General features: G+C 43.6%; 2 protein-coding genes across 3 annotated transcripts in view; one reads left to right on the top strand and one right to left on the bottom strand.

The window, feature by feature from the left end:
* The window catches only part of FANCA (FA complementation group A), a 260177-nt gene that overhangs the window by 128915 nt on the left and 106394 nt on the right, over positions 1-24868 (bottom strand). The window lies entirely within an intron of this gene.
* On the top strand, positions 842-24275 carry FBXO31 (F-box protein 31). 2 transcript variants are annotated; one of them, XM_081017814.1, is made up of 10 exons: positions 842-1249; positions 11451-11522; positions 12209-12295; positions 17532-17608; positions 17707-17874; positions 18027-18101; positions 19906-20015; positions 20779-20932; positions 21485-21864; positions 22650-24275. In XM_081017814.1, exons 1-10 carry the CDS (start codon positions 874-876, stop codon positions 22870-22872), a joined length of 1722 nt encoding a protein of 573 aa, XP_080873940.1. In that variant the 5' UTR covers positions 842-873; the 3' UTR covers positions 22873-24275. The 2 variants fall into 2 exon arrangements, with proteins under 2 accessions (XP_080873940.1, XP_080873941.1); XM_081017815.1 differs by lacking the exon at positions 12209-12295.

Here is a 24868-nt window from a genome sequence, read left to right as displayed (position 1 = left end):
AGGTTCTGCCCCGCTACGCCCATCCTTCCAACTCGACAATTCGATGCGCCTATGATTCTATGTATACGATGTGGCGCAAAGGTGTAGAGTAGGCTGCACTGGGGCTGTGCCATTTTGCGTAGAAAGAGTTCACACGGCGATGCTACTCGGACATCAACTTACTTAACCATGCTCTGGATTTAGGTAATTGCAGAAATATTAACTCCGAGTTTATTTTTAATTCCACCTCCCCCCGCCCTTCAACCATTTGGCCATCTTTTCCGCTTCAAAAACAGGCTAGCACTGGACAACTAAATGAAAGGTTTTAATGATCCAAAGTCGATTATTTACAGGGCCTTCTCTCCCTCTCGGCTTTTTCACTTTCTGCCTCTCGGGCAAAAAAAACACACAAAAAACTCCATTGATAATAAGAACAGGACTAGCCGTATGAGTAAACAAAGAAGGCGGAGCTACAAGGCCAAAGAGGCGGGGCTTTTCGATTCCCTTCTTGCGGGCGTATTCTGCAGTGCATCTATCACGGCCGGGTGGGCGTAGCCAGGCGGGCCTGCGTTTCATCCAATAGCAGCTCGGGAGGGCGTGGCCACGTTGACAGCCAACAACCGAGTAGGGAGGCTGAGGGAAAGGGAAAAGGGCTGGGACGGCCTTGCCCGGCCTGGAGCCTGAAGGATAGGGAAGAACGCGGCCCTGATTGGCGAAAGGCCCCAGCCAATGAGGGCGCGGGGAGGGCGCGCTTGATTGGCGGAGGACTGCAGGCCACGGGGCGGATCCCGCCTGCGATTGGCTGGGAGGGGGGCCCGACGCGTGCCGGCGACCCCGACTGTCAGCTTGAGCGAGGAGAAAGCGCAGCTGAGGCGCTCGCCCCGTTGGTCCGTCATGGCGGTCTGCGCTCGGCTTTGCGGCGTGGGCCCGGCGCGGGGCTGCCGGCGGCGGGGGGCTCAGCAAAAGGGGGCGGCGGGCGACAGCAGCGAGCCAGACACGGACCCTGAGGAGGGAGGCGGCGGCGGTTGCGGGGAGGCGGCGGCGGCGGAGGACGACGACGCTGCCGAGGAGCGCATCGAGGGGGCGGCCTTGGCCGAGAGCAGCCCTCGCAGCCGGGCTCCGCTCTCGCTCCTCGACCTCCCACCGGAGCTGCTGGTGCAGATATTCGGCTCGTTGCCCGGCACCGACCTGCCCAACCTGGCCCTCGTCTGCAGCGCCTTCAGGCGCATCCTCCGCACCGACACCATCTGGCGCCGGAGGTGCAAGGAAGGTGAGCTTCCTTCCGTGTGTAGGTAGCAACCCGCTCCCATTTCTGAGGCGACCCGAATCCTCGCTTCCCATCTCTCCCCCCCCCTCCCCAATATAGCACAGGAGTAGAAGGGGAGCTTTGTCCATGCCCACAGACAGATGCGCAGACCTGGATCTCTGCAAGGCTTGGTATGAAGAAGTTTAAGGTGGGAGGAGGAAGCAGTAATGAAGAGAGCTGATTTGGGTGGAGGAGCTCCAGAAGGGGTGCAGGTTAAAGGAAGGAGGCAAAGCCTCAAAATAGAGGAAAATAAGGCTCAAGTCGCAGAGAGTTGGAAGCCTTAAATCTGGTGAGTTCATTTATCTCACCAAACAATGGTGGGGGTCATAGGCTGCATACACGCTACGCCTTTAAAGCAAATTCTGCCACTCCAGAGAATCCTGAGAAGTGTAGTTAACCCCTCACAGATCTTCATCAATACCCGGCCTTAACAGTCCCCAGGATTCTTAGAGGGAGGAACTTTGAATGTGATTTAAATATATGGTATGTTCACAGCCTGGGTAGGTCAGATGATGCCAGCAGAAGAGGATACCATGTGGCACTGGTGTTTTTGCTTGGGAAATGAATGCTAGTAGTTCAGATAGAAAGAACAGCAAAGGGCTGTCTGGTGGCACCTTAGAGACAAACAGATTTTTACTGTGGCAAAAGCTTTCATGGGCTACAGGTGAATTCATCAGATCAAAAGCTGATACTCACAAATGCTTCTGCCACAGTAAATCTGTTAGTTTTTAAAGTACTGCAGGAGTCTTTGCCTCTTGCAGTGCAAACAACAGGCAGAGCTGCTTTTTCTGAAGTTCTTACTATCCAGACAAAAAGGCATTCTAAAAGAAAGGGACTATCTGTATCTTGGGAAACCCATAAAATCAAAGCTTTAAAAACATCAGGGTAATTGAATTAGAAGCAGGGCAGCTGAAATTTGCTTAAAAGACTTGAGGCATAGGAGTGCCTTGCACTGTGACCTTTTATCTTTTAAAAGTTCAGGAGAAGCTCTTCTCAAAAACATGGATCTCAAATCCTATGAGCCACTGGGAAAGAAAGTAGTCTAGAAACTTAGGCTTCAGTACAAAGTGAAGTAGACCAGAGGAAGGCTCTGCTGTATCTAGCTTGTAAACTGAGGTACAAGAAAAATTGCTGATAAAAAAATACTTATAGAATACTGAATTATCCAGAAAATAGGTAGAGACTAGTTTTGACATCAACTTATAGACTGCTCTAGTAATGTAAAATGCTGGCGTTTATAGAACTCCACTTCAGTCTTATGAGGTACGAATACATGTAAATCACAAACCAATGACATAAACTAGGTCTGTAAAACTGTGTCGCAGCAAGCTAAGAACAGCCCAGCAACTATGTACTGTGAACTGTTGGGTACTTGGACATCTCCCCAATTATATATATATTTTTATTATAGGTGGCAAACAACACAAGGAAGCTACCCTTCAGTAGCTTCAGGGCCAACCTGCCCATGAGGCAGTTTCCTCAGGGTGGCAAACTCCAGCTGCTGCCTCCTTCCCTGTGTGCCTGTTGCTGCACACCCACCCAGTGGCACAGGGTGGCAGTGGGTACTCAGGTGGGTCACAACAGGCATGCAGTGGCAGCATTTTCTGTTTTGCCTCTAGTGGCAAAATGTCCTGGGCTGTCCCTGGATGGGAGTCATTTGGCTTGGTGAGTTGCAAGTTGGCAAAACATGAGGCAACTATACATGTTATTTACATGTTAAAGGGTCCATCCCATCAGCTTTTATTTATAAGATGATTAGCCAGCAATCTTAGCTTGCTATTGGATTGAGAGTGATGAACCCAGGCATGGAGGTATCTCCTCAGTTTTCTCAAATCACCGCTTGGGATGAAGAGTGCTGCTGTGCTCACCTGGGAAATACGAGGCCCAAGATGATATTGAGAGTTCAAAGACTAGGGTGAAGTTTGTGGTATGAAGGATACATTGATGGCAGCTGTCATTCATTCATCTTATACCCGCACTGCTAAATTTGGGAACCCCAACCACAATACATTTAAGGGGATTGCTTGCCTGCTTCAGTTGGTGCTCTATTGAACATTTCCCAGCAAGATCACATCCTGCCATGCACTTTTTGTTCCTCTTCTTCATATTGCAAATGGATTCATGCCCTCTGGCCCATTAGTGAGGACCCACACCAGCTGTATCTGTTGCCAGCTATGAAGTCATGCTTTTTGGCCTTGCCAAGAAGAACTTTGGGGTTGGACATCTGAGTGCAGCCAGCAACTGCATTTGGGTGAGCTGGAGACTTTGGGTACATTAAGAATGCAGTCTGCAGCTGCAAGAACTTATTTCTAATTTGTTTGATAGCCTCATTTGAGGATATTTGCCAACATTGACTCATCCTTGTGGATAGGCTTGGAACACACTTTAAATGGATTTTGCATCATGTTGCCTCAGCTTGCTGCATTCTTTCTTGCCTGGCATGATTTTGGGCAAGTGCCATCTTAGTTCCATCACAGTTATTGGGGAAAATAAAGGGGTGGCATCTTTCTTTGTGCCACTTAATGTCATGGCAGTTGTACATAGAGGCCTCGTCAGTTTTCTAAATTGGGTACAAAGCTCTGTTTTCCTTAAGCCTTTTCTATAGCTGGAAGGGATATTCCTGGTTGTCTAAATCTAATATAGCCCCCATCCATAAAACAGAATATCTGAATCTTCAAGGATCTTAATGTCTGCCCTGCCAAGACAGATTATTATCTAATGACTTGCTTGCATGGAGCTAGGAAAAAAATAGATAACAAAAACCACAACCTAATTTATGGTTAAATATGGATTGTCTGTTCTTGGATATAATTTTATACCCTTTTTTTGGAATTAATCAGCCATTTTCTTTTATGAGAAAGACTTGGATCGTTGTATGTTTTTCCTAATGTAGAAAGTAATGAAGAAAGCAGCAAATAAACATAAACAGACCATGCTTGGCAGACCCAAACCACAGGTACAGCTAGAGAGTTTTGATATTGCACAGTTGTTGGTAGTGGTGGAGTTGGTGTTTTTAACTTCTGGTTTGGGTTGACATCAGAGCTAAGATGCCAGACAGTGGGATAATAGGTTTTGGGTTACTGGCATGCAAGCTGCTGGAGTCAGATAAGACATGGTTGCCATCCAGTGTGGTGCATGTTTATTTATTTGTTTATTTTCCATTTAGAAACACATATTTGAGTGTGAGATGATCAGACTCAATATTTTAGCCACAAAGAATGTGATTTTACCATCTTCACAGCCATTCAATACAGCATTTTGTATTGCTGTATTATGGCACTAATATAAGTGCTTATATAGAAGCCACATGTTGCAGATGCTGCCTAATTCCGCTTCTTATGACAGAATCCCATTCATGCAGGTAGCATTGTCTCTGAAGCCCCCTAATTGCCTTGCAGTCAGGTTTGCAATCATCACCAAGACAGAAATGTTTATTTCTTTTTCACCACTGCCCACTATTAAATGTGCCAGCATCTTATTATGGCCTTATTTTGTTCTCTCCTTAAAAACCCAAGCTCTGCCGTGTGTCAGAAATTACAAGTTTTTTTAATGGCCTTTCTCTCTTAGATACAGTATCTGAAGAAGTGTGCATGCACACGAAAGCTCATACCAATGACAAACTTAGTTGGTCTCTAAGGTGCTACTGGAAGGATTTTTTTAATTTTGTTTCTCTCTTGTAGTTCATCAAGAAGAGAGAGATTTCCCCAAGCATGTCCAACTTAGCCTGCATAGCTCAGTTGGTTAGAGTATGGTGCTGATAACACCGAAGTTGCAGGTTTGATTCCCATATGGAACAGCTACCTATTCCTGCATTGCAGGGAATTGGACTAGATGATTCATAGCACATGTGGGCAACTAGACCATGGCAGTTGGCACTCAATGCAGCAATTCCAGAGCGGCTTGGAGTACACTTGTGGGTCATGCTGGTAACTGCCTACTTTGTGTTGTCTGTATGTTTGTTCCCTTTTACTTTTTTGGAGTTTGCGAGTAAGTAGATTCTGCGATTTTTGTGGAGCTGTGGATTTCAATTCACTTTTTGGGCAAAGCTATAAATAGGTGGTACTGACTGTTCCCCGGGCGTGGAAGCAAATTGGCGCCTCTCTCTCCTCCCTGTAGCTCAGCTTACCTTGATTAATCAACAGTTTCCATGCTCCATTTGTTTGTTTTTAAATGCTAAGTGATTTGACCTTTGTCTTTAAAAGAAAGTGTCCAGGGTGTGGCAGTGAGCCCTCCTGGCAAAGTGAATAGTGGCTTGAGTTCAACAGAGGGCATGAATGGCTAACAAACAACTTGCTTTGCAGATTCCTGTAGCTTTAGAATGCAAGACAGGGTGACTGAAGCTATTAGGATTAGACTGCAGTTGAACCAGCTGTTCCACCCTGACCGCAAGCACTTTGCTGTTCATTGAAATGGAGGGAACAAGCCTGGCCCACACCTGATAGCTAATAGGAAAGTCCTAGTGCAGGGGTCAGCAAACTTTTTCAGCAGGGGGCCGGTCCACTGTCCCTCAGATCTTGTGGGGGACCGGACTATATTTTGAAAAAAATAATGAACGAATTCCTATGCCCCACAAATAACCCAGAGATGCATTTTAAATAAAAGCATTCTACACATGTAAAAACACGCTGAATCCCGGATGATCCGTGGGTCAGATTTAGAAGGGATTGGGCCGGATCCGGCCGCCGGGCCTTAGTTTGCCTACCCATGCCCTAGTGAGTTAGACCTTTGCTCATGTAGAGTAGATAAGCAAAGGTGTTTCCTCACACCAAGAAGGAATTTACTTCAGATCAGACTAGCAGTGACTTTGGATGTGTTCTGCCCATCCCATCCGAGTATGCAGTGTTCACTTTGACTTATCTGGAGCTACTTGTTGAGCAAGTATCTTTGTGGGGCACCTGCTTGTGGCAGAGGAGGGTCCACACTATGGCAGGAGTAGTGGGTAACCTTGCCTTTGAACAGGGAGTTAAACTACATGGTGTTTTCAGCCTTTCCTGCTAGTACAGACTTAAAGCATGGCTATTTTCTCTAATTTTGTTAATTTAATCAGATTTTTGTCATCCAAGTTGCTCAGGAAGAGGGTATTTGTCTCCTCTCCAAGGTCACCCAGTGATCTTCTTGGCAAAATGGGGATTTGAACCCTAATCTCCCCGGAAGATGTCCAGATTATAGTATGTGGTTTCTGTTTGTTGCTAGGAGTATACATTTCTATCTGCATAGAACAGCTTTAATATTTAATTTTCTCTGGTGATTTGCAGCAGCGAGAGTGGTTGTTTGTGTGTTTTAATAGCCTTAAGGGTAACAGTGCAGTATTTCTCACAGAAAAAAGCAACAGCCTATTGTAGGAAGCAAAAAGGATATTGATTTTCTAGAGGTCTGTAGCTATATCAAATACACTGAGTTTTTTTACCCCAGTATCCAGTCCCCACCCCACCCCACCCCCGTATCCAGAATAAATGACTATTATACTTGGCTTTACAATATTCAGAGCACTTAACATACATTATCTCACTAAAACCTTACAACAATCCTGCATAGTAGAAAAACAGTAATGGTCACCAGATTGGAAAAGGCTGCTTTAACATGTTTAAAACTGCTATGTGCCGTACATTGATTAAGGCTGCAATCCTGTACACACAGCTGGAAGTCGCATTGCTCAGTTAAACTTCTGACTACTCTAAAAATAAAATAGGGCTGGGTTAACAATACTGGTGGCCCTTGTAGCTATTGAATTATCAGAGCAAATCTGAATCATGAGAAAGCAAGACTGGCAAAGCCTGAGGACTGTTGTCTTGGTACTGGATAGCTCACTCTTGTGTAAATACAGGCTTTGTTTTTTGTTTTTTTAATTTGGTGTGAGTTAAAGGAGTAACTTTTCAGATATACGGGTGATCTGTGTGCATTTGAGCCTATTGAGAGATCTTTGATTGGATCAGCTTCTTGGCACAATTTTTAAAAAATTGACCTTTTCCACTTCATATTGTTCCTCTCGCCAGCCATTGCTAAGGGACCTACTCACTAACGCCCAGAGTGCTTGCCTTAACCTGCACCCAGATCTAAAAATATTTTGCCCCTTATACTAGAAACCTATTTGTTGTGTTATAGTTCTGTTCAGTGTTTGAAACTCCCATTGTTCTAGGCGCATTTTGCGACAGGGAATTTCATTAGTGTGAGCAGTTTCTGAGCTCTGGGCACAGTACTGCACCTACGATTTTAGATTAAAACTGCAGAGTAGAGGGAAAGGAGGACCTTTTTCTGCCTCCTCACTTCCAGCTTCTCTCTGAAGACTGGAGAAGAGACCCCCCTTAAGAATATTAGGGGGTGAGCAGGGGAAGGACTAGACCATGTGAAAAATGGACATAATATTTTAGCTGCAATTCATTCATTTTGAGCTTTGTATTACAGGTATTGTTATAAAAAAAGTGCGCCTAGACATTCCGTTGTTGCTCCCATAATGGAGGTTTAAGGTGCCATTTAGCTCTTAGCTTTCATATCACAGTTTCTAACCCAGGTTCTCTTTAAAATAGTGTGTGACAGTCTCTCTTAGACATATGTGCAAATAAACACATCATATGGTGTACCCTGAAATGGCTTCTGCAAGTCAGAGGCTGTGATCACTAATTTAGAAATGGGTAAACCCTCAGCCACTATAGTTATGGATGAGCTTTGTGTCAGAAGATCTTTGGTGTCTGATGTCTAGCAGGTGCTAGAAGTGTAAAGCTGCAGTTTAAATCCTCTACTTTAGAAAGCTGGTCTGATTTTAACTAGTACATCTAAGGCCTGGAACAAATAGACTCTTGGTACTGGTAGACGGGCATGTGGTCTGTAGTGGCTGTGGGTGCCTTCCGTTTTGTCATTTATTTCCTCCCCCATGGTGGTTGTAGCAGTTTTGTAAATTGACCTAACTCCTGTGAATTGTTTTTCTTTTTCAAAATGTAGCAAAAACCATTTGTGTGTGTTTATAGTTAGAAACATCCAGCAATATGCAGTGCAATGAACTGAGAGGGTGCCATTGCCATGGCATTGATTGGCCAGGGAGCAGGCTGCACTGTGCCCATGTTCCAACACACTCAGGGATCCTTCATTACATGGGATTGGTGGGGACCAATCCTGCTGAATGCTTAGAATTTTGATGCTGGGGGTTAGAAATGTGATCACGCACGCTCCCCCCAACAAGTTCTGTTTAAATTTACAGTAAAGCCATGTGTTGTGGCCTAACATTCTCATCCCCTGCTACGCCATGATTTTGTTTTGTTTTTTGCACATCTTGGCAGCCATAGTAAAACAAGACATATTAAGTCATATACACGTGGAGTCAGTAGCATGGCAGGGTAGGCAGGCGGGCGGGCAGAGTCTCTTCCAAATGCACTGGTATGCCATTACTGTCATTTTATAGAAGTGGAAATGGAAGCTGAATAACCCAGTTTTAAAAGCTTTTTCCCCAATGAGTTTTATTAAGTTTCAATATTTTTAATCTATAAAATCAAGATGCAATTTCATCTTTTCTCTTTATTTTTATCAACATCCCACCCTGTTTTCCTTTTCTTTTTCATTTCCTTTTCTTATTAGTTTCCCCAATTTTTAATAAATCAGTGCCAAATTACATCAAATTCAATACAATTTCCCCAGAAACTTGACTTCCCACACTTCGTCCTAGGTGTGTCCTCTTTCCCTCCCATTGCTGCTTGAAATTACATTATATTCAATTTACAATTATTAATTATTATTTGATCAATTCCTGCTCATATATTTACATAACAATAACATATTCCCTTAAAGTACAAAAGAGGTTATCCACTTTAAAGCATTACTTATTACTTCTATATTAACTTTTCTTTCTTTTCTTTTTTCTTTTTTAAATTAATCTTTATTGGTTTAAAATCAAAACATACACACAACAAAAGCTTGCAAAAAGGAATAAAGAAAAAGGAAAGACGACGAAACAAAAGCAGCACGATACATCTCTTACAAACAAAAAACAGTAGAACAATACATCACAAATTCACAGAAATGTTCCAACCATCAACTTCCAACTTCCTTGATATGGGTTCTTTGTTTTCCTAATTACTTGCCTCTGTTTTTCAATAAACTCTGTCTTTATTAAATATTAAAATCCTTCCAGTAGCACCTTTAAGACCAACTAAGTTAGTTCTTGGTATGAGCTTTCGTGTGCAAGCACACTTCTTCAGATACAATATTTATTAAATATTGTTTGACTTCTTTATACCTTAATCAATTCTGAGTGTTATTCGAAGCATTCTAAAGTTTTTTTATGGGGACACTGTTCTTTTGAATATTGTCTATAGATCTCCCATTCTCTTTTGAACTTTTCGGTTGATCAATCTCTGATCTTTTTTGTCATATACAGTATGCTAGTTTCATGTATTCAAGCATTTTTACTTGCCACTCCTCTTTTGATGGAGTTTTATCTCCTTTCCATCCCTTGGCAATCAGCATCCTTGCTGCCGTTGTTGCATTAAAAAAAATCCTTCTTTTCTCCCTTGGGATGTCTGATGCCATTGTGCCTAATAGGAAGGTTTTGGGTTTCTTATTGAACGTTATTTTGAACAGTTTTTTAAAAATTTATTGTATATAAGTTCCCCAAAGCTCTTTATTTTTTTGCAACCCCACCACATGGGGTACATCGTGCCCTCTAACTCTCTACACCTCCAGCATAAATTTGAGTTGGTTCTGTACATTTTGGACAGTTTGTTGGGGGTGATGTACCACCTGTATAGCATCTTCATAAAATTTTATTTTATAGTGAAGCAGGCTGTGAATTTCAATTCCCTTCTCCATAAATTTTCCCATTCCTCCATTTGAATATTGTAACCAAATCTTTTGTCCACTTAACCATGACTTATTTTACCTCTTCTTCCTTTACTTCGCAATCTAATAATAATGTGTACATTTTGGAAAGTTGTTTTTCTTTATTTTTTAATAAACCTTTTTCTAATTCCAAAATTTCCATCACAAAACCTATTTTTTTATCAGCCTTAAAGATTTTCAATTGGTGGTATTGTAACTAACCTGTAAGATTTTTTCAGTTTTAGCTGGATTTTATCCTCTTCTAATAAATCTTTGTATGTTGCCCAATTCTTATTCATGTTTCGTTTTCTTTCCTGTGAAGGCTTCAAGTGGAGATAACCACCAGGGTTATCCCATATTTATCCCATATACCATATAGTGATTTCCTTAACACGTGATTCAAAAACCCCCTGAGAACCCTTACTTTCCCTAACAGCAAAGACAAGCCACTTTCCTTTCTTTTCATCTTGCGTGTGCTGCCATCTGTGCCATCTTCTCCACCATCCGTCACCTTTCAGTAAGCCAGTGTCCATTTCCTGTCCAGTTCCATATTGTTTTGCAATTCATGTTGTCTCCACAGCATTTGCACCACCCCGTTTTCCATGGAGTTGTTGTTTCTCCCCTTCTGCTGCACCCTATCTTCTATATATTAAATCACAATATTATAATCTAATTACTTCTGTTGCTCATAGCTCAAATCCTACTTGCAAGTTCATCATATTATAATATTTATTTAAATAGTCCAAAAAAGGCATCCATTCTTCCATAGAACACTCATCGTTAGATTCTCTTAATTTTGCTGGTTCTGCATAGTCCATTATCTTACTTATCCATTCTTCTTTGGTTGGAACATCTTCTGTTTCTGCGCATATAGAATCCTAGCTGCTGATAAACAGCTTTAACATTTTTTGGGATTTCTGCCCCTATGATTCCTAACAGAAATGTTTCAGGCTTTTTTTTATATCTACTCATTTTAAACATCTTTTTTATTTTGTCATGTATCACTTCCCAAAATACCCTCGCTTTCTTGCAAGTGCACCACATATGAAAAAAAACCCATCTACCTGTTTACACTTTCAGCAATTATTAGGAAACATTTTAAAAAGTTGAATTTATATTCTGGACTTAAAACAACAAATATGACTGCTAGGACAGAGATTGAAAAACACATGGAGATGCTGGGCTTTTTGTTGCTTTTTGACTGTATTCTAGAGCTGATAGTGCCAGGGTGATTAAAAATAAAGGTGGAAGCTTGCAAGGGCTTTCTTAAGTGGAAGCTCCAAGGATTCTAATGGAAAAGGCTGCTGGACATCCTTACCTCTGGACAGCAGATGGTATGACCTGACCTATTTAATTGCAGAATATGGTGTCTGCGAGAACCTGCGAAAGCTGGAGATCACAGGAGTGTCCTGTCGAGATGTATATGCCAAACGTAAGTTTCAAGCGCTTGGGATCCTTTTTGAGTTTCATTGTTGAAAGTGAATTTGAAAGTGAATTTTTAACTTGAGCAACTCAATAGTCTAGACCACAGCAGAGCTGTGTGTCAACAGCAATGTTTCTCTTATCTGTAAATCCATATTGAGATTAGTTCATTTAGCACTTACATGCACTCCAGAAATGTCAAGATTTAGAGCAGCATTACCTCTATTTCCCATCTCTCTAAACTTAAATACATTTCTAAAAGGCATCAGCACTCTGTGTGACTCTTTTATACATGAGTGTTTATGATTAGCAGGCGTAGCAGCTCCCCATTCCCCAGTGATGTATAAGTCTGGTGCTTCTATTGTAGGGACACACACTGAATTTACTGTCTGGGGGATAGATCCTTGAATATCCCCAACCCTTCAACTGGCAACATGAGCTGAAGGAGTCAATCCTGTGAGCCATATTTTGCTGATTTAAAGAGAATCCCTTAAAAGTATTTCCTGTTATTTCATTTTAAAAAAACCAAACTCTGCAAGAGATCATCCCTGATGCCCCTTATTTCAGACCAGCCTCTCCCACCCTCCATTTCTACAATAGTATGCCAAGTTTGAAAGCATCTGGTGGTGTGGTGGTAAGAAGAGGTGGTAAAAAGAGGACCAGAGTTCTCATACTCACCCTGCTGTGTCTGCTCAGGTATAAACCCACGAGTGAAATCAGGGCGTTTTATGAAAATCCTTCCCGACTACGAGCACATGGAATACAGAGATGTTTACACCTGCCGTATGTACCTTCCGTTGGCAAATGTTTTTTGCGTTGTGTTAGCATGGAGTGTGCCTGCTTCACCACTTAATTGACAAGCTAAGCTTCCCAGGGCCATTTGGGGGACGGATATGTTTTGAGAGCAGCGGGTGCCAAATCCAGCAGACTAAGAAAGAATGCTAACTACCACTGCTATGTCAAGGTATAGGAGTAAGCAGTGCTAGAAACAAATAAGGTAGCAGTAGCTGTGGGTCTCTGGAGCTATAAAAGTGCACTGAGGAGCAGATGGGACCATCTTGAGGGTGGATAGAGTTTGGGTAGAGGCTTGTAGTCCCACTCACAGTTTTGTATCAACACTAGGGGAAGGGGATGAGACCCAGGAAGATGAAATGTTGGCATCTCAAAAGAAACTGCTGAAAAGTGAAGTTTTCAGGAAGCATCAAGTCAGGAGCGGCTTGATAGAATTACATTCCAGGTTATTGCAGGGAAAGGCATTCACAAATCTACTCACAAGGGGCAAGGTTGCCCACGCCTATGGCAAGATGGACACCTAACATCCTGTAGATCCCTACCTCAGAGAGCTCACTCCATTGCATTTTTCAAGCAGGTAAGATATAGTAGGAGCCTTTTCTGAGCAGTGAAAAAGGAGTCTTGCTGCTGATTTTGACCTTCTCCCTACCTTGCACAATTGAGAGAAGACCTGGCCTGTCTCCCAAACCCCCTTTCCTTGCCAGGGGATTGGACCAGAAGTAAGAGCCTACCTAAGTAAGCTAAGCCAGTATCTGAGGACCCCTGACTGGGAAGTCCCTCCCAGTTGCTTCCTGGCTGTAGCAAGAATACTGCTGTCTTTAAGCCAAGTGAGAAAACTTCTTGCTTCTCAGACGCTTCAGGTTACAGACTCCGCTAATCCAGAAATAGTACCTTGGGTTAAGAACTTTGCTTCAGGATGAGAACAGAAATCGCGCAGCAGCGGAAGGCCCCATTAGCTAAAGTGGTACCTCAGGTTAAGAACAGTTTCAGGTTAAGAACGGACCTCCAGAACAAATTAAGTTCTTAACCCAAGGTACCACTGTAATTCAGAGGAAAGAGCCATTGCCTCTAGCATGAGACCCTTTTGAATTGGGTCCCAAAGCAGTTCCTTTCTAACAAAGCATCTCTGCCGTCCCAAAAAGAGATTCAAGGGGATGTAGATCAATAACTCAGGGTCCTCTAGAGCAGCAGAGAAAGCACTGGGAAATTGTGACATCCATGCTGGGAAGCCAGAAACTTATGGTCTTCCCATGTAAGTGTGTGCTGTTTTTCCATTTCAGCAAGGGTAGCAGTCCCTAAAACATAAACTGGAATTCTGAAATTGAATCCCAATCTGCTAATTGGCCACCCCTGTTCTAGTGGAAATCATGTAGCTTTTTTTTTTTTACCAAAGAACAGAAGGAAAAAAATATTGAGCAGCAACTCTGTGTTCCTAGCCCTTGGTAAGCTGCTTTCATTCAGTGAGTTCTTCATTGAGTCATCAGGTTCTTGTGTGAGTTTGATTGGAAAATAAATCAGTGGGTTTTTGAGAGTCACTGCTGGTACATTCATTTTGGTCCAAAATGGATCTTGAGGCTGCCTATTACATATTCAGCTCTGTAAAATAATAGTGAAAGGAAAGAAGCACAGTCTAAACAGTCTGGAGGTTTTAGACACTGTGAAATAGAAACTTTATTTTATGAAAACAACTCCTTCTGTCTTGGGCAGCTGCTCAGAAATCCACATTACCATATATTCACACTGCTCCATCCATGTGATGCTCACATGCTTCTAGGTCATGGGTTCCCCAAAATGCCAATTAACCCTCAGGATGAATAGTCTGTGGTTTTGCTTTGGGTAACGAAGAGCTGCAAGCCGGGCAACCATTTAACATACACAGCTGCCCCCAGATTGGAAATGCAATGTTGGAAAAGGCTGCGTCTCTGGAATTGTTGCCTCTTAAAGAAATAAACACTACCAGTAAGATTGAAATGTATCAGAGCTGTGCAGGGGGACAGATGTGCTCTTGTAAAAGGTCCCATTTAGAAGTGCACAAGCTCCTAACCCTTTATTCTGCCATTTATCCCCCTGACCACATTATTTTATTTTATTTTGCCTTGCCTTATTTATTAAATTTGTATGCTGCCCTATACTCGTAGGTCTCAGGGCAGTTACAACATGAAATCACAATATAAAAACACAAAATATATAATATATAATCAAAACAAAAACAACTCAATAACACCCCCACTCCGCAACACATCTTAAAAGGGCATTGGATGTCAGTCAGCTCTAAAGGCCTGGTTAAAGAGGAACATTTTTGGCTGGTGCCTAAAGTGTATAATGAAGACGCCAGACAAACCTTCCTGGGGAGAGCATTCTATAAATGAGAAGCAACTGCAGAAAAGGCCCATTCTCATGCTGCCACCCTCTGGACCTCTTGTGGAGGAGGCACACAAAGAAGGGCCTCAGAAGATGATCTCAGAGTCCAGGTAGGTTCATATGGAAATAGGTGATCCTTGAGGTACTACGGTCCTGAGCTGTTGAAGGCTCTATAGGTATAATTGCAAAAGTATATCTGAAACTTGGATTGCTCAGTGCATTAGTTTTGTGTGAAGCAGATTCCTGACATTGGCTGAGCTAAAGCTTTGTGTCAGGGTACCACCATTGCATGCCAAAGGGCCCAGGTTCAAACCCTGCCATATCCAGTTAAAAAAAAAAAAAAAAAAAAAAGATTAGGAAAGCAGATGAGGGCAAGACCTCTGCCAGAGGCAGCTGCCAGTCTGAGTGGACAACAGTGAGCTAGATGGAAAAACAGTTTGACCTGGTATAAGGCAACTTCCTGTGTTTCTATGAATGGGAGCTATTCCAATGGCACAGTGGGCTTTTTACTTTATGACATAAGCTAAACTGTTGTGTGCATGACAGGAACATATTTGGAATGCTGTTTTCTGAAGTGAGCCTGCTTTTGGCTTGATGATAGCCTCTGAACTGGGCTGTAAAGCAGGTAGGCTGGGAACCTGTGGCAACCTTGTCCTGTGGTAACCTTGCCCTTGAGAAGCAATGGGATGGATGAGCTTGGGTGAACTACAGGAGACTCTTTTGGTGTTCCTCTGGCTTAGTGACTGATTTACATGGGTAGTTTTTGATTTCTTTAAAAGTGCTAAGGCTCAGTCTTGCTTAGTTCCCCCAGTCGTATGGGGATATGAACTATGCTGACTCAGTGGGTGGCATCCAGTAGTAACTCTGCCGAGAATAGGCCAGTTGAAGTTAACAGACATGACTAACTTAGGTTCATTAGTTTCAGTGGGTCTTCTCTGAGTAGACTTACATTCCAGTGACTCTTCAGTCACACTTCCTGCAAGGAATTGGAAAGTGAGGCTAGTCACCATTCAGAAATATAGGAAGCTGCCTTATACCAAATCAGATCATTATTCTCACTTATTACTGTCTACACCAATTGGCAGTGGTTCTTCAGGGTTTCCCAGCTGTACCTGGAGATGAACCTAGGATCTTTTGCATGCAAAGTGGATGCTTTAAAGCAGTTGGGGCCTGCCTCTGTTTGACCAATGAGCATTACAGATGCTAGAAGCAAAGCTTTTAGTATTTGACAGCTGCTTCTTCCAGCTTGGGAATCCCAAATAAAAACAGAAAGAAGTGCCTTGCCCAGATGATTGCTGACCTATTGAAACAGAGTGCTCATCAAAATAATGCATTGTCTCATTCACGTTAATATTTTTATTTTGAAATTGTGCTTCTGATTTCCACAGCTACAACTGTGTTCTGTCCTGTGTTCAGTTGCCTCTCATTCCTCCCTAACTTTAGGCAGAATAGCCCCAGATAACCCCTTCCTTCTTAACTCCATTCTGCTGTGAGAGGGAGAGTTTCAGTGAAGTGTCTCAAAAGTTCAGGGGGACCTTGATACTCACAGTGGTATGTTTGCGTGACTTAACGTATTGTCTTGAGCAAACCCTCTCTGTCAGGATTGTCAGTTTTCTTAGAAAGCAGCTCATAAACATCCCTTTGGTGAAAGCCTTTTCCTTTGCATAGGCCTCCCTTGCAAAGGGCATGATGACATTAAGTGTCCCTTATTTTGACCAAGGCACTGCTTTAACTGGCGTCTCCCTTGAGTAGTGTAATGTTAACACCCTGACCTCTTTAATGCAGAATATGTTTCTGATGACTGCAGTGGTGCTGAAAGAGCCTTCTCTACCTTTTTTACTTTTACTTTAGTTAGAGATTTCTCCCTTGAGGGTGGAAGCATAGTTTGAAGGCCCTTTAAACTCCTAGGGGAGGAGCCCATTTCCTCTTCTCAGTGTTGGCTCTCTGTGGAGCCTCCCCCAGCTTGCAGGACAGGCAGGCGAGAGATGATTTGGACAAGGATCAAGTGCCAGCACCCTTCTCCCTGCCTGAGACATGGCTGAGGGCGAAAGAGCAGCAGTCAGCACCACTGAAGAGGGCAGTGCTACAAGCTGTGAATTTGGGGCAAAGAGAGGGAAAAGCAGGAAGGTTCCCTGGTGCAACATTTCTCTCCCATTGCCAGAGCTGAAGAAGCCAAAGGAGGGGCTAAAAAAGAAAAGCGTGAAGTTGGGAAATCCAGGACCATATCTTTGGATGGCTTTTCTCAAAGCTTAAAAGCAGTGGTAGGGGAAGGGGCTCAGTTAGGTAAAGGCAGGAGCACAGTGGGAGGGGATGTTCCCTGATCAAACACACACACCCAACTGCTATTTACCATACTAAAGAGAAATCTGTGTATTTGTCTCTTACACACTCAGCAAAATTATTAGCAGAGGGAAGGGTTAACTAGGGAAATGACATAGAGGGATGGGCTTTAAGAAATCTTCTTCCCCACCACTACACTACACTCTGCTGCTCTGATCCAGTTTGTTCCCCAAGCTGCTTCTCAGTTCTCATTTTAAACTGAGAGATACGCCTTTGTTATCTCTGAGATTCCCATTAATGTTGAAGGGAGATCTTGACTGTCCTGCAGTCCTTCCTCTTCCCTGTGTTTTGCACAGGGAATAAATTGTACAAAATGAGTAGAATAGGTGCAAGGGGTTCTTTGATTTGCATGATACACCCAGGGCATAGAATCTTGGTATCTGGATTTATTGCCAAGTACACACAGCCCTGCTGTACAGGGAGCTCTTTGACACCACTGAAACTCTCCCTTTGCTTCAGTATTTCCCCTCCCTTTAGCTTTCTGTGTACCATTTGATTATCTTTTGCTTTTTCTTCAATTCTCCAGTGCTCCACAGATACCGGCACATCTTGGGACTCTGGCAGCCAGACATCGGACCATATGGGGGGCTGTTGAACGTAGTGGTGAGTATAGAGGCTCTGCCATGTTGCATAGAGCAGGGGTTTGTTCAAGGTGCTACAGTGACTGAAAAGAAAGACTCTCCTTACTTTGTCTGTGACAGGTAGATGGCTTGTTCATTATTGGCTGGATGTACTTGCCCCCACATGACCCTCATGTGGATGATCCAATGAGAGTCAAGCCGCTCTTCAGGATCCACTTAATGGAAAGAAAGAGTGCCACAGTGGAGTGCATGTATGGCCACAAGGGACCCCACAGTGGGCATATTCAGGTGAGCTACCTATCCACTCTGCCGCAGCTGCAAAATGAAGACTTGTTTTTTAAGGCCTTCTGTGCCAGTGTAATTTTTAGCCTGTTTGTGGGTCTGTTTTCATTGAGGATTTATGCCCTGTAATGCTTAATACTGCTGTTTAATATCTACAGATTGTGAAAAAGGATGAGTTTTCAACAAAGTGCAACCAGACGGATCACCACCGAATGTCAGGAGGAAGGCAAGAGGTAGGCCCTGTGTAATGAAGATACCCTGAGCTGCTTTTCAGCCTGTTGGATGATTACTACTTTAAAGCAGGGGTTGTCAACTTGTTGTGCCCCCCCCCCATATAGTGTACTTTAACGCCCATTAGCCCCAGCAGGGATAGGATTCAGGGTTTCTTGTGTAAACTTCCCATGGCTTAGATTTCTTCCCCCAGTACCTGGAAGCCAAAGGTCACTTGTTGATTCAACCGTCAGCTGCTGTCCAGGTGCTTCAGTGTCATTCAGTGTGATCTGTGCTTTGCATTGCTAGCCAGGGAGTGACTTATAGCTCCCTTGAGTTGGGCTCTTAAAGAACTGAAACTTTTATTGCTCTGGCCACAATCCAAAGGATCGCGCAGCTAACAGAAAGCTATGTTCTATATGCATTTCTCCCCATACTGCCTGGCAAACAACTTTCAAATCTTATGGGAGAAATGCACATGGAACATAACTATCTGTTTGCAAGGAGTGGTGGTGGTATGCCTTGACCCCATCTCATTTAATATTATAAGGCTGCTTCTGAAAATGGAGCAGAGGAATGAGGGAGAGATTGCACACAACCTCTGGTGTGACATTTGGGCACTCCTGTTTAAAATAGAGAAGGCAGGAAAATGCTGTTCCACCTTTCCCAGGAAAACCTTGAGACGAAGGTTCCAAGAGAAGGGAGACCTGCTCTAAGACGAGCTTCCGATGTCTTCTTTATATAAACATTGTTGATGTAAGCACTGAAAACTTGGCCATTAGCAAAGTTACCACCAGCAACTGTTAATCTGAGATAGGGCTTTTTCAACATATGTGGTAATTTAGTGCCACTGGGAAGGAAGTTAGCTCACAGAATGTTTTATTTCAGTCTTAATTGCACATGTGCAGGCCTAGGCATGTGCACAGGCACACAGAGAGGCTTGATGAATTAGGCTCTGTTGCCCTGTATTGACTAGGGAGGAAGAGACAGTTATCTGCGATTGGGGATTAAAGCCACAGTTGGCAATGCAGAGTTAAGGCTGAAATGCTACTGCTGTGCTCTGGCACGAATATGCCTCATGATCGAGCAGCTCATTGTCAAGAAGCAAGCAGGGCTGGGAATTTGTGGGGGTGGGGTGAGAAATCCTCTTCCACGGCTGACAAGTAATCATGCTGTCTGCAGCAAGATCATTAGGATGAATTAGGCTATCCGTATCCTCTGAGGGTTCAGTGCGTATCGTAACACTAAAACGACGCCATGCTTGCAGAAGCAGATTCTTTTTTATTCTTCCATCTTAAAGCAAATGCTTGAAACAAAGCTTTGGAAATGTGTGTAAGAGATGGCTTCTCCACAGTTCAGTGTTTTCTACTGCGACTCCACATGATGGTGTCATTCTTCTGAAAGTACTGTGTGCCTTTTCCTCCACCTGTCTGTTCCACCACCTGAAACAGAAAATCTAACAAAACAAAACAACTGTTGGGGGCAAGGGATTCATTTACAATAGTCTGGAAGATCTGCTGTGGTTTCACAGTCAACAATGGCCTTAAGAAGGCTTGTGTCTGGAAGCACCCAGTTATTGTGTTTAAATGAGTGAAATCATTCTGCCTTTGGCTCTGCAAACAGATCAGTTTATGGATCATCTGTTTGGAATTCTAGAATTTGTAGTCCAGTAACAGGAAGGGGCATTTAATGGGTGAGCAGCTTGATGAAAGCAGAGGAAAGCAATTGCCTCTTGTTCATATCTACCTGTGCTTTCTTACTGGAGGAAGGGGCCCCAGGCAATTGCAACTCATTGACTTTGCTTCTCTCTTTGGGGTGCTGTTGTAGGAGTTCCGGACATGGCTGCGAGAGGAATGGGGGCGGACTCTGGAAGACATCTTCCATGAGCACATGCAAGAGCTCATCTTGATGAAGTTCATCTATACCAGTCAATATGAGTAAGAGGCGGGGAAGGACCCTTATTTCCTCCTCCTGCTTCTGCAGTCAAAAAGAGAGAGAAAAATCTGTATTTTTAGAATAAATTGTTCAAGTAAAGTAGTACAGTTGCAAACTCCCCAAACAGTGATAACATTTGAAAGGGAAGGGGTGCACTATCTAGGTGTGGTTGCTTTTTGCTTCAGAGAACAGTGGAGACTTACGATGCCTTTGTAATCATCGTAATTCCTTCTAGTTCCAATGTTCTGGTTTACATGCCATTGTTTATGTACACTAAACAGTACCATCCATTCACAAGATCAGGAGGTATCAGCAGACTTGGGTGAGCCCAAAGGTTTGCAGAAGTATTATTATTATCATCATTATTATTATTACCTCACCTTTTTACCTAGTGGGACTCAAGGAAGCTTACAGATAAAAATAATGAATTGGTTTGTTTTGGCAAATTCTGTTCCCCATCTTCAAAAGGTGGGTACAGTGGGAAGGCCAAACGTGCACAGCAACATGGTTTTCAATCATCTCCCTACCAGAAACTCACTCTGCTAATTTGAGTCCCTTTCAGATTCTGCTCACGCATGGCAAAGCTGCATTCAACATGCAAGAGAGCTAGAGTTTTGATTTTTGAAGGCATCATTGCTTTTAAAACAGAGAAGGTGATCTAGTCAGATGCCAAACTGTATGCCTTGTCAGTGATTCAGAGATTGCACCAAACAGGTGGTGGCCTACCTGCATTATATCAAGCTGTGGTTCTTTTTAATATTCCAGCAACTGCTTGACATACAGACGCATCTACCTCCCTCCACGGAGTGCCGTTGATCTCATCAAGCCAGGCCTTTTCAAGGGGACATATGGGAGCCATGGTCTTGAAATAGTCATGCTCAGCTTCCATGGAAAAAAGGCCAAAGGAACTAAAATCACAGTGAGCATCTGGCTTTCCCTGTTCAAGTATGTATTGTCACTGTTGCCATGCCAAACAAAATGATCAAAGGAATGGAGCAACTCCCATTTGAGGAAAAGGGTTGCATCGTTTGGGACTTTTTAGTTGAGAAAAAAGCGAGAAAGAGGTGGCAAGATAGAAGTTTATAACATTATGTACAGCATAATGTACAGCATGGCTTCCCAAGTTCTAGATCACGACTAAACACTACATTACACCAGCTCTCAATGAGTAAACAAATAGTACAGCTTCTTAGACTAGCAGGGCAAAGGAAGTGGGCAAGACCTACTGAAAGTGATGAACAGAGTGGAGAAGAGAGATTTGCTAGTACCACAATATACAGGCAAGGCAAGGCACAGTAGTTCAGGATGTGTTCTGTTTCAAATAAGGGTTTGGGGAAGGGAACGAGGAGAAACTGATTTGGCAAGGATGAGGAGGCTGTTCAAGGCACTGGAATGGGATGGAGTCAGTGGCCATTAGCATTCATAGCAAAGTCATTCTGCTCTCTTTCTTTCCTTCCTGCCTATCCTCCAGGGTGACCCTAACATCCCAGCTGGCCAGCAGACAGTGGAGATTGACCTGGCGCATCCCATCCAGCTGCCTGATATTGAAAACCTGAGCAATTTCAGCGAACTCTCCCGCATTGTCCTGGAAGTGCAGGAGCAGGTGCGGCGAGAGCAGCAGCAGGAGGAGGAGGCTGGCCTTGAAAAGGAGCACCAGCCGCAGGCCCAGGAAGAGGAAGAGGAGCAGCCACAGCCAGGCCCCTCTCAGCAGGAAGCAGGCAGAGGAGCAGAAGGCCCTGCAACTGAAGAGGGAGCCGTGGCCCAGGGATCTCCCCCAGCCTCATGCCCTTTTGTGCTGCCTGGTGGCATTGCATCCAGGAATGAGGATTACCCTCGGACCTGCAGAGCATGGTAAATACGAAAAGCCAAGAGTTGTGTTTCAAGGGGCATCCCTTGAGGATGTGGAGCAAATTGCCCATGAATATCCTTTGGGCTTCTGTCCAGTTCAACCAGACCCAATATTTTATAAAGTATTTGCTCCCAGAATAGAAAATATTCTCTCCTCTCCCCTCATTTATTTAATTCAATGTATGACAGAAGCTCCAATTATTATGATTTCTGCCCTTCCCTTTAAAAAGAAATTTTACCCAAGGTGACTTAATAATGCATTTATAAGGCAATTCCTAAACTCTGCCAGTTCATAAAATACGATGAAAGCATTACCAGATCATAACATTATAACACCAGAAAATAACAAAGCAATAATAAAGCACAATTTAAAATATATTTTTTTTTAAAAATCTGGTGGAAATAAAAATTGTTTAATGCAGCAAATACAATATTATTGAAAAGAGAGAAAGAGAAGCACAAAATAACCCCACCTCCAGCCCTTTCCAGGAGATCCAGTCTTTCCAAGAAAAGAGCTGCTGCTCTATCAGGGTATGAAGCAGGGAGGAACTTCTGGTTGGAGCTATTAGCATATATTGGATTAATGCTTTTTAGAGGAGACAGGGAGCTTGAAACTCTGGAAGTCACATAGCATAGGCCTTGCAAGGACATGTTAATTCTTGGAAATCTCTGTGTCAACATGGAAGCCAGGTAACCTGGCAGTTCTGTTTGATGGGGCAAGGTGTGTGATGCCTGGATTTTCCTGTGGGAGGTATATCACTGCATCCTTTATTTTCTTTTGTTCTTAGTTTCTACGGCACAGGGCTCATAGCTGGCCATGGCTTCACCAGCCCTGAGCGAACACCTGGCGTCTTTGTCTTGTTTGATGACGACCGTTTTGGCTTCATCTGGCTGGAGCTGCAGTCTTTTAGTCTCTACAGCCGCATCAAGGACTCCTTCCAGAACGCAGATGCTCCCTCACAGGAGGCTTTCGATGAAATGTTGAAGAACATCCAGTTACTTACATCATGATGGCGGCTTCTTCTGGCAGCTGGAAGGGGGAGGGATTCACGTTTCCCATTTTGAGGGCAAAGCACTCATCCTTGGAGCCACGAGAGCTCGAGACGGCATGCACTTCTCAAGGAGGCCTTTTTACCAAAATGAACACACACACACACACACACACACACACACACACAAATGAAACTTCCACCGTATGTTATGCATAGTTTGCAACATAGGTCTGTATATTTGGAGGACAGCTGGCCAAGGTAGTAGCAGCTTAGCATGCTTGCTTTTCCTTCCCTGCCCCCCTGAAGTTTAGTGCTTGAGTGGGGACAAACCAAAACCAGCACTTTGCAGACAGTGTAAATAATTGTGTGTGTGTGTGTGTGTGTTACACGAGCAGCAGCCACTCGGTATCCTCCCTGAGCCAGGAAGCTGTTCTCCAACACGGCTCTGTAGCCCCGGGCTTATTTTCTGAACATGCCTCTCTCACTTAAGAATCATGTTAAAAATTTTGATCTGTGGCTAACTGCCATGAGATTCAGATGTTAGTATGCCCCTTTGCTTCTCATCAGGAAGTGTTCCTTTAAATGTGAGAGTTCTGACTGGGCAACTCTGCCTGTGTGAGTGGGGTATGCGGGGAAAGGGAGAGAGACCATGCAACAAACACAGCCTGGTTGCCTCTTTCCTAACCTTTTCACAGGCTCCTTTGCATTCCTTTCTTTTCCACCTGCTGTACTGTGGCAGGAAATTAGGGTAGGCAAAGAGATCTCTGGAGCAGTTGAGTAGGAGGTACCCTTGCTGTATATTCTCTTATTTCCCCCCATGTCTCTGAGCCCATCATGTGACTTGGATAAGAACTTTACAGCATTATGTGGCTGCAGGTTCAGGCCTGTTGATATGATGATGATGATTATTTATTTTGTTTCTTGAAAAATTACAAGTTCCACAACACACTAGATGCTCTCTCCTGTTCTCTCCCTTTCCATGCCATTCAGCCACTGTGCCTCTTGTGTGAGGGTTTGACACTGGTGCCCTGGCCTCCTTCTCCTGCTGCTCGGCATTTGCTTAAGGAGTAGATCCTTGGAAAAGCTGCTGGGGTTTTGTTGATGGAAATCAAGATGGCTGCCCACCTTTGGGCACTTTAAGTGGATCTTGCCAAGTTCTGGCCTTAGTTGGGCCCAAGCCACCTATTCTTGGGAGCTGTAACGTTTCCTCCTTCATGCCATGTATGCACTACAAAATGCAACTAATACCCGGTACCCTCATTCCGGTTTGCACCCTCTACAAGCCTTATGGGAAGCTGTGTGATTCTCATGCAATTCTAGGATTTGTTCTGTAATTTCCCTTTACTCTACCTAGGGATCCTTCATGGGAACAACCTTCTTTTAAGCAGCTGGAGCTTGCAAATATATGTCTAATTTGCAGAATCTTTGTATTTCTTGCTTTCTTTCTCCTTTGCCCTCTGCCCCACCGTTACAGTTTTGGAAAGCTTTCCAGCTCTTCTTAACACCCGTCCTCTGCAAAATATTCAAGTCCTTCAGCCACCTGGAAGGGAAGCTGAGAAAGAAGAATGACCAGCCACCATATTCCCATGAAATCACCACAGAGGGTGTCCAAAACGGACAACTCAGACCTTGAAGGAGCAACACATCAACCACTGCACTCTCTTACCATACCACATTTCATGCAACTTCTTCTGGAATCCTCTTGGGTATCTTTGGAAGATGCTCCAGCAGAAATCCCTTGGGTATCCCTAATTATAGGATTACAGGAATTATAACATGAACAACAAAAACTATCTTTCCATGCCCATTGTTGAGGTTTATCCACTGGGAGGGAAGAATCTGCTCTGAGCTTTTTTGCAGCATTGTAATCACTGTATATAATGCATGTCTGGTTGCTGTAGCATTACAAAGGGAGAATTGTAATCTTTCTGTATGAGCAAGGAGGGTGGTTGGGCAGGTCTAACATAACCCTTTCTCGGGGGAGATGCTTCTTCATTTCCTACAGCACCAACAGC

The sequence above is a fragment of the Podarcis pityusensis genome, assembly GCF_964106645.2.
Source record: "Podarcis pityusensis genome assembly, chromosome: 8".
Taxonomy (NCBI): domain Eukaryota; kingdom Metazoa; phylum Chordata; class Lepidosauria; order Squamata; family Lacertidae; genus Podarcis; species Podarcis pityusensis.
Note: the sequence above shows the minus strand (reverse complement) of the source record. Positions and strands in the feature narration are given on the sequence as shown.

Excerpts from the sequence above, each read along its gene's own strand:
- FBXO31 (XM_081017814.1), top strand. The coding sequence starts at position 874 with ATGGCGGTCTGCGCTCGGCTTTGCGGCGTGGGCCCGGCGCGGGGCTGC. Across the intron at positions 20,016-20,778 it reads ATCTATACCAGTCAATATGA|CAACTGCTTGACATACAGAC; the intron begins GTAAGAGGCGGG and ends TTAATATTCCAG. Across the intron at positions 20,933-21,484 it reads CCAAAGGAACTAAAATCACA|GGTGACCCTAACATCCCAGC; the intron begins GTGAGCATCTGG and ends CCTATCCTCCAG.